The 15,162-nt window shown below is 43.9% G+C and overlaps 1 protein-coding gene and 1 long non-coding RNA gene across 2 annotated transcripts in view; one reads left to right on the forward strand and one right to left on the reverse strand.

Annotated features, from left to right (window-relative positions):
- The window catches only part of LOC135902070 (uncharacterized), a 750,038-nt gene that overhangs the window by 92,850 nt on the left and 642,026 nt on the right, over nt 1-15,162 (forward strand). The window lies entirely within an intron of this gene.
- The window catches only part of LOC135902069 (uncharacterized), a 55,776-nt gene that overhangs the window by 16,503 nt on the left and 24,111 nt on the right, over nt 1-15,162 (reverse strand). Inside the window, exon 2 of the mRNA XM_065431974.1 lies at nt 4,249-4,620. Within this exon, the coding sequence (XP_065288046.1) occupies nt 4,249-4,620 (372 nt within the window). The remainder of the gene's footprint in view (nt 1-4,248; nt 4,621-15,162) is intronic.

Raw genomic sequence — 15,162 nt, forward strand, 5'->3', positions numbered from 1 at the left:
ATCTGGACAGCACCACTTCCGAGATAATTTGCAATGTGTCCGTCAATATGCATTGGTGCTTCAATTAGCTCTGCGCTTCAAAGCATAAAATAGCGGTTTCTTAAAGTATGTATGTAATAAAAAATGTATTTCGTTGGGCGCTTTCAAAATTAATGTCTAAGAACTGGTGCTGTCCATAGAATTCGTTCCAAGTGGATACGCCATGTGAACTCAGCGGCTATAGTTAGTGGCTTGAAATATGTGGCGTCTATTAGTTAACATTTATTTAGCGTAATTACATTAATTTGTCAATTAACTATCTTGATTTTTCGTAGAAGCAAATGTCACGTAATCGAGTCATTCAAGCATGGCTTAGAATTATACTATCTGTTATAGGCAATCTTTAAAGCATTCGGTGTAGCAAAACCAAAAAAAAAAACACCGTGTAAGCCCACGTAGGCTGCGCTACCTTCTGGATCCGCCCAAATTTATTTGATGAACCTATCTTCAGGATGGCCCTATAGTTTTGTAGGATAGCTAGATAGTCGGAAAGAAAACGTCCGCAAATGGCAAGATTCGTAGTAGCATTTGAAGAATCAGACGATTTCTCACGAGCTATGTCGCTCATAAATAGGAGTCACCCTCTTATTAAATAAACAAAACATAAAAACTACCTCAGTTGCAGAGGAAGGCACATATTCTTTGGGATTTCAAACCCAGTTGCATTCACGTTGTTAGTGCACGAAGAAATATTTGCAAGTCAAGCTTACACCTTATTTCTCTTCCATCCCTCCTTATCGACATGTTTGATAATGCGTCAGTACTCAAGACTAACTGGTGTAACATCTTCTCTCCCCTTACTATCTTTTTTTATTATATATTGTATCGTGCCTAGCATTATCTTATACCTGAGAATCAAGGTCCAAGAAAACACCTACCCCAAGAACTCATCGGCTCTTGTGCTTACAGCCAGTTAACAACGTTACCCAAGGCACTTCGTTCATCTGCCAAGCGCAGTAAACCTCGTTGGCTGTTCTATATATATATATATATATATATATATATATATATATATATATATATATATATATATATATATATATATATGCTTAGCCCCAGCAGTGGGACGCAAGCAGAAGGAGGTAGTTGCGCAGCGCTTACGCATTTGTAACGTCTTCTTTTCTTTTACTTGCCTACCGTGCCTCGCTGGCTCCATGCAATTTTTTTTTCGCGCTCTGTTTGGGTGCCTTAATGTTTTGCTACTCACAGAGAAATGGCAGAGTCATTGGTTTGCGCTATTATTTTGAAACAGCTTAGATCTGTATGGGACACATCTTTTTGTTGTAGTAACGCATGGGCAGACTCAGTTGGTTCGGAAGGTCCTCCCTAATTCATTCCACTTGCGTTCTTTTGTAATGCTAAAACAAGGGCCATTCAAAGGAAGCCACCGAGTTGATTAAACGACCCCCCCCGCCCTTTCTCCTTCCTTTGGGATTTTTTTCTCTTTGCTTTCTTTTCAGGTCACCGTTTTCGGTCTCTCTCGCTCTCTTTAACCGTTCGTCAGCAAATATATAGTGGTATGTGGTTAAGCAGGATGTATCCAGAAAGGAGTGCGAAAGCGCTCGTGTGCCTAGTGCTAGCTGCAAATTAACCCCATAAGGTGTCAGCCTAGGTCTAGCTGGTGTTCCATTTGGAATGGGAAACAGCGCCTAAGACGAGGACGGAAAAAAAAAACAGGACAGCGCATCTGTACTCGATCTTTCTTTGTCTTCGTCTTACGAGGTCTTTCCTCTTCCATAAAAAACTCCACGTGACCAAATTATTCTCTCCGCAGTGGCATAAACTTCTTATCCCACGTCATCATTCCTATTCCGTCATACATTGCCTTCGTCCTGATGACGTCGTTATGCCCACGTGTCACGCTGACCATCCGTCTGATCTAGTGGTTGCATTTAGGTAGATCTTGTGAACGCTATATTACATAAACACAATTTATTCCATAATATTTCAGGGACCAACCTTGGGGTGCGTAACAATGAACATTTCATGACATTACACGATGCATAGGATGAAAGCAAGCACTATTCTACGCATTATCGTTGCTTGTATAGAATTTCATTACCCACTTCATTGAAGCTTCGCATTACGCAGGTTCCAATGTGTGCATTGCATGTGCGTATTCGTTCGCTCGTGCAAAATGTAACAACTGGCGTGTACGCAGTCAAATGAACTGATTTGTTCATTCATGGAAGAAAGAAACACCTAACCCGTACATTATCATGCACGTGCAAAAAACCCATCCCAGCACACTTAAGCAGAAGCTTTGGGCTCGGGTGCTCCTATCTAAATACATGTAAAAAGAGAATTCGGTTTTCTCGGCAACCACTACGCCAAATCTGGCGATGTTTGTTGCATTTAAAAGAAAAACTTAAGATGTAGTGACTGTTGGTTTCGAATTTTTAGTTAGGTCTTCAATTTTTTATTAAAAATGAGCCAAAATCGAAAATTTTCAAAGAACCAAATGATCAAATTGAAAACTCTGTATCTCAACAACCAGAAATGATAATGCACGTCAGAGAATTGTATCTAATAGTACATCTAAAGCGGACAAAATTGACATGTTACACATGAATACAAAAAATTTAGTATTATGGAAATACAACTTTTGCAGAGCCCTAATAGCCAACGTAAAAAATTCACGTAAAATGTAAAATGATGTACCGAATTTGTCCGCTTTGAATTATCTAATGGATGCCGTTGACAGAACCGCGATATCTGTTCTTTATGCAGAGCTATGAATTAGTAAACTTCTTGCTTCTATTTTTTTTCAAGCGGTCAAATATTTGAAAATTTCTTTAAGAAAATGTAAGCCCTAAATCTAAATTACACTTCCAACAGTCACTAGAATTTACCTTTCTCTCTCAAATGCAACAGATTTCATTAAAATCGGTCCAGGGGTTATCTCGTAAAAAAACGTTTTTTTTTTTGCGTTTCACATGTATTTGAATAGGCCGCGTCGGAGTTGGGCCCAAGCTAAAGCTTCCTCTTAACGCCCAACAGCAGTAAAATGCAAGAAATGGGACCTCCCTGGTCCCGTTTCTCGAGTTCAATCAACTGACAACATTGATGGATTCTGGGTCTCAAAACAATGGATCTATGGGGCCGAAAAGGTTGCTGCAAGGCGTGCACTCTACGAACGCCTCTGTTCCGGCAGCGCATTGCTTTTCCGATGAGCCTCGCGGACAGCTAACCAATAACGTGACACTGTGCCCGGCTGTGACGACGTGCCCTGCATTTATCAATAAGCCCGCTGGCTTTCCGAGGAAACAGCTTATCCGGCTTTATTTCCTCCCCTCAGATGTTCCAACGAAGTTCGCAAAATACTCTCTTCGGAGACAATAATTTATCGACGTGCGAATCTTGTTCAGCGAAATATACCGCAGAGAACTATCGATTCAGTTACGAAAACTGTCGTTGGACTGGTTTTCGTAGGGCTCAGTATAATGCATTTTAAACCGCAATCGTGGCTTCTTTCTGCGAAAAGCGTCGTGACCATTTCACTTGAACTCCACGTTATTTCGGGTGTGGCCCTAAAATAGAGGATTATTTAGCATCGCGACAGTTGGCGCGACTATCTTGGCCAACTCTCTTCTGAACTGTATAAACTTGCAGTTTCCAAGCCTGTCCTCGGCTCAAAACCGTCATGAGGGTTCGGTCGGCCACCTTGTGCAGTGCTACATAAGAGTATTGGAAACGCTACTTACAGAATTTTACATATACGCTATGGCCATATGTAGCTATCGGCACTTTTCCTATGGTGCTTTTCCTATCGTAAGTTTTGGCTCGCCTATTAAAGTGACAACGTTGCAGAGTTCATCGATATGATATACCCGTCGAATAGGCGTCGTTCTTAAAAAGAAAACGTTTTCACTTGATTATCTATATTCCTCGCTAGATAGTCGTTCGAGATGTTTGCCGGCCACTAGAAACCTCTTATTGCCGACCTTCACAGCGACATCTGAAATGGCAATATATATGACCCAGAACACAACACACTGGTGTTCATGCTCTTAGATTTCTTCTGGCGTGATTATCTAACCTTCGCTTGTTCTAAGAACCTTATTTATTTTTATTATTGTTACGCAGAATATTGTCATTCACCGCTGTTTGGTGACTGAATCTGCTTGTGCAATCATTTCCACGCATACACACACACACAAAAAAAAAAGAAAACACGGGAGCGAAGAGGTGGAAGGGGAGGGCATTCACCGAATATGGTCATGTGCTGGTGCCTTGCGTCCTGGCCAGCGAGTGAGGTCACAACGCAGGTGTATTTGCCGCTGAGCTCCCAGGTAGGCCTCAGAATGCGGATGGCTCGGTACTGCGAATACGCGTCGCGAGAGTTCACGGAGAACGTGTCGTCCAGGCGCTGTCGTAGCACTCCGAACGCCTCGCGGACCCCCATCTCTGGTATCCACTGGTACACGGGCTCCGCGCCGTCGTTGAAGAACCACTTGACTACCAGCTTGAGGTCGTTCTCGTTGTACACGTACTCGCAGTCGAGAACAGCGGGCGTCTCGGACCCATTGCGCACCCAGCGCGGCACGATTAGGCGTCGGATGGTCACAGCTCGGCAGAAGCCTGTGCAACAAACAAACGTGATATTTTTTTCGGAAGGGGGGGGGGGCGAGGTATTTTGGTTTATAAGGAAGGTCTACCGGTCAAGCACGAAACGATCTTAAACGATATGAATAAATGAGACATGTACTCGCGTGTAAAATAACCGAAATTCGCCGAAACCTTAACATGACACTGATGAGAAACTGTAAGCTAGCTTATGCTACTAACGTATGTTTTCATGCTCCGTTTTTGTGTAATTGTGGTAGCAGGCTTGATACTGTTAGCGGAAGTGAAGGTTAACTTATAATTTTTTTCCGATCACGTGTGAGGTCATGAATTTTAAAGTACTTTTCGTATTTGGGTCATTGTGGCTTACTGAAAGTTATTGAAGCTCGGTAATTGTACTGCTCCGTTGGAATATAACGTAGCTACTTGCTGATACAAACTTCACTAGGCCCAAGCGGATGCAGTCTCAAGTATTGATGTCATGGCTAGCTGATGCGCATACTTCAAGACGGTGTCATCAACTATCATATATTTATTCCTGTTTTCTAGCTTACTGAGCGAATTTGTATGATATGACGGGAATTTCTGATGTCGCAGAATAAGTTATCAATACAGCTAATTATTTTCGACTTTATTGCAAGTTTAACAATCATAATTGGGCGTTTTGTCATCGCGTACATAAACACCAGACAGCGTGGTCTTTGGCGAGTTGGTGCTTTGATACCACAAAAAGTTAGCGGCAAGACTGTACGCAAGCAGCGCAAGCATGAGAAATTTGTTTTTCTGTATGTTCACTGTCGGCTGGCGTGCAAAATTTAAGTTTTGGCGCCCGTTCTTCGTATTCAACTTAATCGGCAATATAGCTGAGATCGAAAGCTTGTGTTGAGGGCGAATAAAATTGGTGAGAAAGATATAACAATTCTTGCTTCCCCTCCTAAGCACCTATTGGGGCAAACGCCAGAGAAAAGAAGAGATTATGAAAGGCACAAAGATCACGGTGCCCAATAAACTTTGGGCCTTTAGTTCGACCATTTTAGGATACACCTATTCCTGAGATCTTAAGTTATTTCTTTGTCGGTCACTGCACAGCTTCTTCGCGGTGTCAGCATTCATTGCGTATTCGTTTCCTCAAACGATTTTGTGACCATTTTTAGAACTTCATAAGACGAACGCGTGATCAGAGATGGTGAAAACGCTGTGTAAACCTTCATGTTACCTAAAATTATTCCTCCTTGTGTATCTAGCCATATTGGGATTCTGGGCAACCATCAAGTCGATCACATCGACTGCACATCCCAGCTGAACTTTGAAATCTGAGACGCGACTAGGGGACTTCGTGTAGTCGTCCATTAAAACGGCAAAGGAAACTTCAGTAAAGTAATAAATTGCCAGAATGAACTGGAAACAGGAGGCAAGGGTACGTATTATAAAAGGAGGCTTGTTTCAGACATCTATTGATCAGCTGTTTGGGTTGGCTTGAGGCTTGTCTGATGCCACAGTACGTTATATATAACGTAAGTCATAATACATATAACTATATATACATAAGTATATATACTATATATACACATATATACACATAAGTCATAATAACATATATATATATGGTATTATGACTTATAGAACATATCCTCTGTATATAGGGGACTTGTACCACCCCCGAACGTATTATTTGCGTTAATTTCAGTCACGTTATCCTGCTAATATCTCGTCTATTGCTAATGTTCGTTACCGCGTTAACTTCTGAAAAGCGTTATCTTCTGAGTTGTTTTGTAATTACAAATCGCGTGCTTCGCCAACCTGCAATCGTCAGCTCGCCGAGGTGCACTTCTTTTCTAATCGCGACGCTGGCGAACTTCATCATCGACCCGAAACCCTGTTGACTGCTTCGCGTGACAAGCACCGCTAAGGGCAGAAGCGGCTGGCACGAAGCGCAAACAAGACATGCAATCCTCGAACAGACGTGACGCAGCGCGAAATTAATCCTTTATATGGGACGCCCGGGTCACGCGAAGAGGCAAGGCACGATGCAAACGCAGCTCCTAAAAGACACAACGACCAAAAAAAAAAGACTAATAAACATCTATAAGACAAACACAGCTTCACGTCTGGCTGCACTCTGATGGCGGGCACGTATAACTCGTACACCGGCGGCTGCACGCAACCGCATCCCGCCAAGCCGCTTTGCTTCTTTCTAACCCTTTTTCTGCGCAAAGAGAAGAAACAAAAAAGGAGCCCCGCAAAAGATGTAATGTCGCGCCAGGCATTTCTCATTTTTCTGGCATGTCGGCGATAACAAAGGCGACAGAGGAGGTGGAGATAAAAGCTCCGGTAGGGGGCCGGCAGAATATTGAATGACGTGTTCCAAGCCCTCCCACGAGCCATATCAATCACGCCGATCTTAGCGACGCCCATATTACAGCTTCGGGCCTCTACGCTGGCGCTCCCGTAAGCTCGCCCGTCACGAGGAGTCTATTTGGGCGACGCCACGAAAGAAAGATGGCGGAGCAGTCTCGAGGCGACACCGCACGAGTGGAAGATTCGGGAGTCGTGAAAAACAGCCGTAACCCGCTTCAGGCTCTGCATGCGGAATCGTGCGCACCAAAATAATGCGTTGAAAGCAAAAACATTGGTGAGAATGTATAAATGCCTAGCGTACATCTTGAAGAACTTTTGGTTGGACCTGTGCAGCAAACTTGAAAATTTTGCATCTGATTTTTTGTTTGGAAAATGCCCTTGAAGGTGGATGGCTAGGTATTTTTTCTCTTTGTCAGTACTTCGTTTTGTAACGGGCTCAACTCTTTTCTCATTACTTACAGTGCTTATTTTACATCAGGCATGTTTTTCAAGTGCCTGGATAGGCACTTTTTATCTATGGTGTAGACAGCAAATAGTTCATGTACTCCCATATGAATATAGAGTTATTCCATGAAGCCCACATTATATACACATGACAAAACTTACTAAAGGACACAATTTCTAAATGTTTCTGCAGCTGCACCTTTTTCATGATTATGATTATGAGAGAAGTGTGATGAAAGTAAATGTTCGCTGGACGGAATTAATTAGACTTTGAAGGCAATAATTCAAGAGCTCCCTTTTACTCCTTGAAAACTAAGGCAGCAGTTCGATCTGCTGAACAACGTATCGTAGATCAAAGATAGAAGTGGTGGTTGTGGGGGTTTGGGAACAGGTGGGTTATGCCTGGCGCTTGAGGCCGGTAATTGCTCCTCGTGTAATACCTGTAGCGCCTTTTTCAGACGAGTGGAAGGCGAAATCTTTTTCAGCAGGAGGAGGAAGAGAAAATCAGACGGCAGGGAGGTTAACAAGATAACGTCCGATTGGCTACCTTACACCGGGGGAATGGGAAAGGGGAAAACAAAGATGACATGGAGAGAGAATAGGGAACAAAAGAAGGAAATTAGCGGTGAGTTCGCTGACGCGTGTGGTCTTATAGTAATTGCACTAATATCTTTCAGACAATCTGGTAGCCTTATGGGAAAGCAAAATATTTGTCACAATCGTGTGAAAATTGTCTTCTTTACAAGATGTCACTTCGCAGTATAGCGCTGGCAGAGCTGCATGAAATTTTCCGTATCACCCAACCCATTGAATCTATATAGGTCCCGCATAACCATACAAATTTCTGCAGCATTTCCCTTTGAAGGTGAAATAGTTGCATTTCCTTCAGTGACAAATTAATTTCCCGGCACCCTCTAGTGGGAGCGATACGCTGCGCGGTATCTTAGTGTCTGTGTATTTTCTGTGCGCTTAACCGCTAAAATGAAATTGCAGCATGCCCAATCATACGTTCTTTCTTAGTGACTCTATAGCCTTGAGCTTTTGAGCCTGAGATAGTGGGTTCAGTTGCGGCCGCAGTGGCCTCATTGGTATGAAGAGGAAACACAAAAAATCCCGGTGTACTTATATTTAGGTGCACGTCAAACAACCCCAGTTAGTCAAAAATAATTCGACGTCTGCACACCACCCCTCTCCCCCCTCCCCCCCCCCACACCTTCCTACGGCTTATCTCATTTGCAAAACACAACAGCAAATTTCAATCTGTCGCATTTCGGGACGCTCTGTTGTCTAACGTTCTGTAGCTTTGATGTATAATAAAGAAAAAATTGACAGAGATCTGTTTAAGGCTATGTAAATTTATTAGTTCAAAAAAGTAATGGAGAAAAGAAGAAATAGAAGTTTTCAGCCTGGCATTCGAGCTTGCGATTTACGCTTCTGAACCCAGAATTTATCACTGCACCACGCCGAACGTGGCTGTACTTCTACATTTTGACCATGTCAACACTAAGAATATCTGTCTGCGCTGATGTTTAGATTCGTATTTTGAGAACCAAGGTGCGCTTCCACTCCGCCACGTCAGGTGGCCCTTCTTCAGAAGTGTAAAAGCGTTCTTACTATTGCGAAGTTCTCCGTCAAATGCTATAGTATATCGACTTTGCTTTAGGATATTTGCATCACTTAAGAAATTCATAAATAAAAAACATTTACCGCCGGAACTGTTAGGGTTACTACTGCTAATTTGGACAGCTGTCTCTCGCTCCCTACATTTTTTCAGCGTGCATATAATTCGTGTATTAATTGCGAAATAGCTACACAAACATACGCCGGTAAGTTATCATTTCGAGACAGCGTACGCGATTCTCACGGAAGCGCGTGTGCCAGAATACCGACAGCCAAGCGAGATAGATATTCACACAACTTTGTGGAACATCCCAAAACTTCTTTTCCACTTTCCAAAATCTTGTGCCACATTTCTGCGAAATGAACTAATGTGTCAGCGTGTGTAAGTCGTCAGGTCTGTGTGGCACATCTAACAAAATAAAACGAAATGAATGCGGAGCCGTTCCCGCAGATGCTATGATTTCGAGCACCGGCCCATTTTGATAGGCTGGTAGGGCGACTGCTGGTGCCTCGCCGGGGTGGCCAATTGTTACAATGGGAACGTCGACTTTAACATCGGTGTCGGGGCTATCGGCATTGCCGTATTTAGAGAACTCGCCATTGAATACTGCGCAAGGGAAAAGTGCAGTGTGCACCACCGATGTGAAACTTACATGCAAATTTAAACCGTCGTGACGGAAACCGCTTCCGTCGCGGCGTCAGAAATTATGCCGTTGCGATAGAGAGTGGCAGAGTTCTAACGCCACGACAGAAAGTGTCTGTAGTCGCGACAGAGAATTCCTGTTGCGACGTCAGAATCGCTGTCGCGATACAAAGATGTTGTCGCGACTTCAAAACTCTTGTTGTCATGACAGAATGTTTCTGTTGCAACTTCAGAACTCTTGGTCGTCGCGACAGAAGGTTTCTGTTTGCGACTTCAGAATTCCTGTCCTAACTTCACTGATGCCTGTCGCAGCAACAGAAACGTCAGGAGTCGCAGTCGTCTGGAGTCGCGTCAGACGTATCTGTGGTTGCGACAGAAATTTCTGTTGTTTTTTCCGACTGGAGAATGCCTCCTAATAAGATTGGGGTTATAGCAAGTAAAACCCCAGAATAGATTATCATGTGAGGGATATCGCCAGTGATGGAACTCTCTGAAGTACATTGCACCAATGCAAAGGATTCGAAATTGACTGCCACTTTGTTTCACCCGTTTGTTTATGAATGATTAGAAGCGCTCCGCCTTGCCAATATATTATGCATGGAATAGATATCAGACATACTTATCGGTAAGAAAGAAAAACAGCTTAGGGTAGCAAACCTTTTTTTTTCAGTTGCCGAAGTATGTACATCCTACCGCGAAAAAAAAATCAACCATAAAGGCTACCCAATGGCACATTAGCCTTAATTTTTTTGTGACATGCTGTACCTCTACCATTAATCAGTATAGATTCACGGTTGGAAAGCTTTTCGTCTAACTGACCAATGTTTTGACAGCATTGATTAATGTCGAAAAGTTGACGTTTGTTCCTGGAAAAGCAAACATACTTGTGCTTTATTCCCAATCTTCACAAGGCTTGCGATAACAGTAGTTATTGCAATATTTAAAAGAAAATTACACGAAAGACAAAGCTAAACACACATTTCCGAAGAATCATTAGGGAAAACGATGGCTTTCACTTTGCAAACCCGAAGTTACCGCCAGTTCATTTACATCTCATTATTCAAAAGTACTTCCTTTAGTTAAAGCAAGCCGGAGGCGAGTAAAGCTGTTAGACCTGAAACGAAACAGGTACCTGCGCTTTATTCAAACGTTTACTTTGATTGATCGTTATGTCAGGAAACTGAGAAAATATTAAAAAAGCATGCCAAAGGTTTCGAGATGGACAGGCGTGCCGTGTTTTAGATTGGACGAAAGCTACCTAAAGGTGTTTTCATTTTTTTCATATCCAGGTATGTATGCGTAGATCGCCGGTGGTGAAATTCTGTGCACCAAATTTATAGCGAGCACTCTGCAAAGCGCTCTGCAAATAAGTAGACCTTTATGGTTTCTGCTGCTCATCTATGCCATGTATATGCAGTCAGTAGTTGCCGACAGTTTACAGATTTCAAGTTACAGAATTCGCAAAACTTCAACTCTACACTATCGAAGGCTGCAGGCGTAGCTATTGTGCTTTATCACTTCATTTCTCGCCTCTTGATTTCGGCGGTAAAATGTCGTCTGAGCGGCAGCTTTGTTTAGCCCCGCACGCCATCTGCGGCCATGTTACTCCGGATGTCCTAACGGTTCGAAATTTGATCCAAGGAATATGCCCTTGCTGCTTCTCCACGTGAACCTATGACGTAGTACAATATATTAATCAATGCGCAAATGTTGAGGTGTGTAAGGTCAAACAAATATTAACTTACGCATTAATTAGTAGAGAGCTATAGAGATAAACATTTCTCGCGGATTGCGTGATGTGAATAAATTAGGGAACTGGCACGTATAGGATAAAGCCAGCTGGTGCAAAACGTGGATAATTGGACATCACCAGGAGAAGGCCTTCGTTCTGCTATGGACATAGGCTGCCACGGGGGCTGCTGCTGCGGACGATGATGACGAAGGAAATGATAATGGTGATGGTATTGAAAAAGTTGCATGTGATAATAACCGGGATGATGAATCGATAGACATCCTTCATGGAGTCCCCGTGAGACCTAAGTGAAAAAATAAAATGGTTGACAGGTATCTGTCGCGTTTTCATGCTCTTTCCTGAGCGAACTGAGAAACATCCGCGAGCGCTGCTATAAGTAAGGTGTTCGTTTTCTTGGTTTTGTGCGGTACAACTTGCCAGCACTAACCAACGTAATGAAAACAGGCGAATTCCCTGATTATCCACATTTCTCTGGCTGTTCTTTGAAACGCATCAATAACGGTGCCAGCTAACGGAATTGCTACAGACCACCTTCCCAAGACCCATATCCAAGTTGAAGCCTTAAGGGTACACATAATACAACTTGACTGCGTTCCTCGCCACCATCTAACCTCTCTACATAAGTGCAGGCCATGTAGACCATTCTGCCGAAGGGTGACGGCGCACCGTGAGGTATCGCCATCAGACTTTATGCCTCACTCTAGAATTTTAGATATCGTCAGTCAACCCTAGATAGACTTCACAATGCCTTTGCCCGAAGATATACATATATATTGTCGCCGGCTCTTAAACAGATCATATTTGGCACCTTACGAGAGAGAGAGAGAGAACCTTACGTGAGATGTACCAAGACAATACTTACTCCCGTATATGCACCGAAGTCTTCGCCCTGTCTGAACGCTTTATAACGCCGCTGTCTTATCTTCGCAAATACCACTAACCTAGTAGGAAAGTTCTCACGCGATAACATCTATGCCAGCCTAACATGCAGCGCTTGGTGTCGTACTGCACTGTATTGCTGATGAACTGACAAACAAATATTCAATTTTCTGTGACTCGAAAGTCACACTGCAGTGTTCACCGTTGGGATTGCGGAGCGATACACATTAACCGGCCTGTGTCTGAAATTACAGACCATACGACAGCTGCTCAGAAAGCGCACCATGCAAATTTAATATATGCCATACCATGTCACTGTGGTATTATCGGCAACGAACGAGAAGATGAATTTGCTCGTTCAGCCAATGAAGAAGACCACCACAATCAATATCGCTTTCTAGGACAGACGTTGCAAGGAAGCTGTATTTACGCACAAATGTATTATATGTGACGTGAGTGTACCGCATATTTGGCACGACCGAGTGTATTCCCTAGATCTTAACTAAAACTTTCGGTTTCCATTCGGACTTCCCCTAAGAAACGCTAGTGCTTTGTTTACGCTATGGGTGGGCGTGCATGGCGTTTACCGGTGCCTTCGCTTTCCGCATAAATATGTCTCACACAGCAGCTTGTAGCCACTGCGGCGACTTGAAAATGAAAGCCCATATGTTCTGCTGGTACCTGAAGAACGGTGAGCTCTCGGTCCTGCTCAGTCAGCTGGACCATTGGTCTCTTTCAAAAGAAATAATCTACACCGTCGACGGAATTTATCATCACACAAGAAAGCCGGCAAACTCTGTACTGCGCTTCTTGTGGTCTTGCTGTGTGGGCAGCTCCAACTGGAACGCTCTTTCTATTTTTCAGTGAAGCTGTGTATGGCTAGCCGATTCATCCGTGCGTCCGTCCGTCCGTCCTTCCGTCCATCCACCTGTCTGTCTGTCAGTCGGTCGCCTGTACACAGAAAACTCCTCCGGCGCCACTCCATGCGCGTGCGCGAATAAAAGAAGGCTCGCGATTAGCCAACACCACCTAGATAGCACAAGGCTTGTTTACTATTCCCCATGAGATTACAAACGCTACCTGGCCCAAAATTTCCGTTGACAAGGCTGGCGTGATCAAAGTGGTTACGTGAAAGTCACTGTTGCCTATTCGGGAGCATCCCCATTAGATTATGTAGCAGTCGGGTCGGGTAGCATGACGTCATGAATCGGAGTGAAAAGTCCTTGTGCTATCTAGGTGGTTTTGAATTAGCTGCGCCAGTTGTGACGTCGTCGCTCTCCGTCGCAACCGAGCCCGCGCGCAGCAGTTTCTCGTCAGCCACGAAATGGAAAGGCCGCGCTCATACGTACTCCTTAGGAGCAGGCAGCTTTCGATCAGCAACGCCACTAGCAGAACCGGGGACAAGCTCGTGTACAGCGTGTCGATGCTGCCGCCCAGGCACAAGAACGGGCTCGTGCCGCAGCAGCAAGCAGCAACTGTGTACTCAGGATCCGGCAGCCGACCAAGCCGTACTTTAACAAACCGTAGGGATTAACCCCGTAATGTACACTGGGGCCGCGCGTTTCAGCTTCGCTGATTAGCCATCTATGCAGATTGCTTGGGCGCCGATGTTTTTTATTGTATCTCTCCTTTATGGCCCTCATTTTCAATGCTTACTTCCTTACCCTAGTGCAGGGTAGGAAACCATAAGATTAATCATAAATCATCGTCTTTCTCTATCTCACAACCATTTTCTCTGAGCCGTAGATAAGTGCTAACCTCTCAGTCTTTTACTATTTATTCATCGACTGTAAGAAGCATACGCAGAAACGCTTTTCAAAGTTACAGGCTGTGAGTTGTGAAACCATTCCGTTTGAATAGCTTAGTCAATGTTAGACCGAATGGTTATGCCCGCAACTGGAAATGGTTATTCATCACAACTGCTATGAGCAAACGAGGTAGTACGTGAAACAGCAGAAACCATTTAAAAATACACCTATCAATGAGGAAGCATTATATGCCGCATGAAGTGGGAAATCCGTCGAGCGTCTGGTGTTAGCAACCGATGGTACCAAAACCCACGCGGCTAAGTGATGACGTCACGATCCAAGCACTGGACCAACACCAACTAGATAGTGCGTGTTGGCTGGACCTGCTGCGGCTCGCATAGTGAAATCCCATGGTGATCAGCCACGGCTTCGGTCGTATGTCATGGGCAGCAAAAAAATTTTACTTTGCAAAATTCGAAAACTTAGTTAAACCACGTTCACAACTGACCAATTCCACTCCTAAAATTGACTTGGCCCACTCTCATACTTGACTTGACCCACCCACAAAATTGACTTGGCACACTCCCAAAATGGACTTGGCCGAATACCAAGAGTCACTTCGCCTAATACAAAAATTGAGTTGACTCACGTTCAAAACTGACCTGGCCCCCTCAGATGTTGGACTTTGCCCAGCCCTAAAATTTCGGTGACCCACCTTCAAAGTTGAGTTTTTCCACTTTACGAATTAGGTTAACCCACGTTCAAAATGACCCAGCCCACTGCCAAAATTTAGTTGGTCCACTCCCAAAATTTACTAGGCCAACTCTCAAAATTCACTTGACCCACTCCCAAAATTGACTTGGCAAGCACCCAAAATTGACACCGACCTGGCCTAGTCTCAAAATTTACTTGACTCACCCACAAATTTGAATGGCTCGCCCTCGAAATTAACTTTGCCCAATTTGAGCACATGTCCAAGTGAAAATCATCGCGCGGGAAGAGGCATATTGCGTTCACTCCATGCACGTAGTAAGCATAAGTGTCTCTGTAACCTTTGCATGCTAGGCCGTGTGCGCCTCGAGACAGAAACCCAGCAGCTAACGCTACGTAGA

Source organism: Dermacentor albipictus, chromosome 4 (genome assembly GCF_038994185.2).
Source record: "Dermacentor albipictus isolate Rhodes 1998 colony chromosome 4, USDA_Dalb.pri_finalv2, whole genome shotgun sequence".
In the NCBI taxonomy this organism is placed as follows: Eukaryota; Metazoa; Arthropoda; class Arachnida; order Ixodida; family Ixodidae; genus Dermacentor; species Dermacentor albipictus.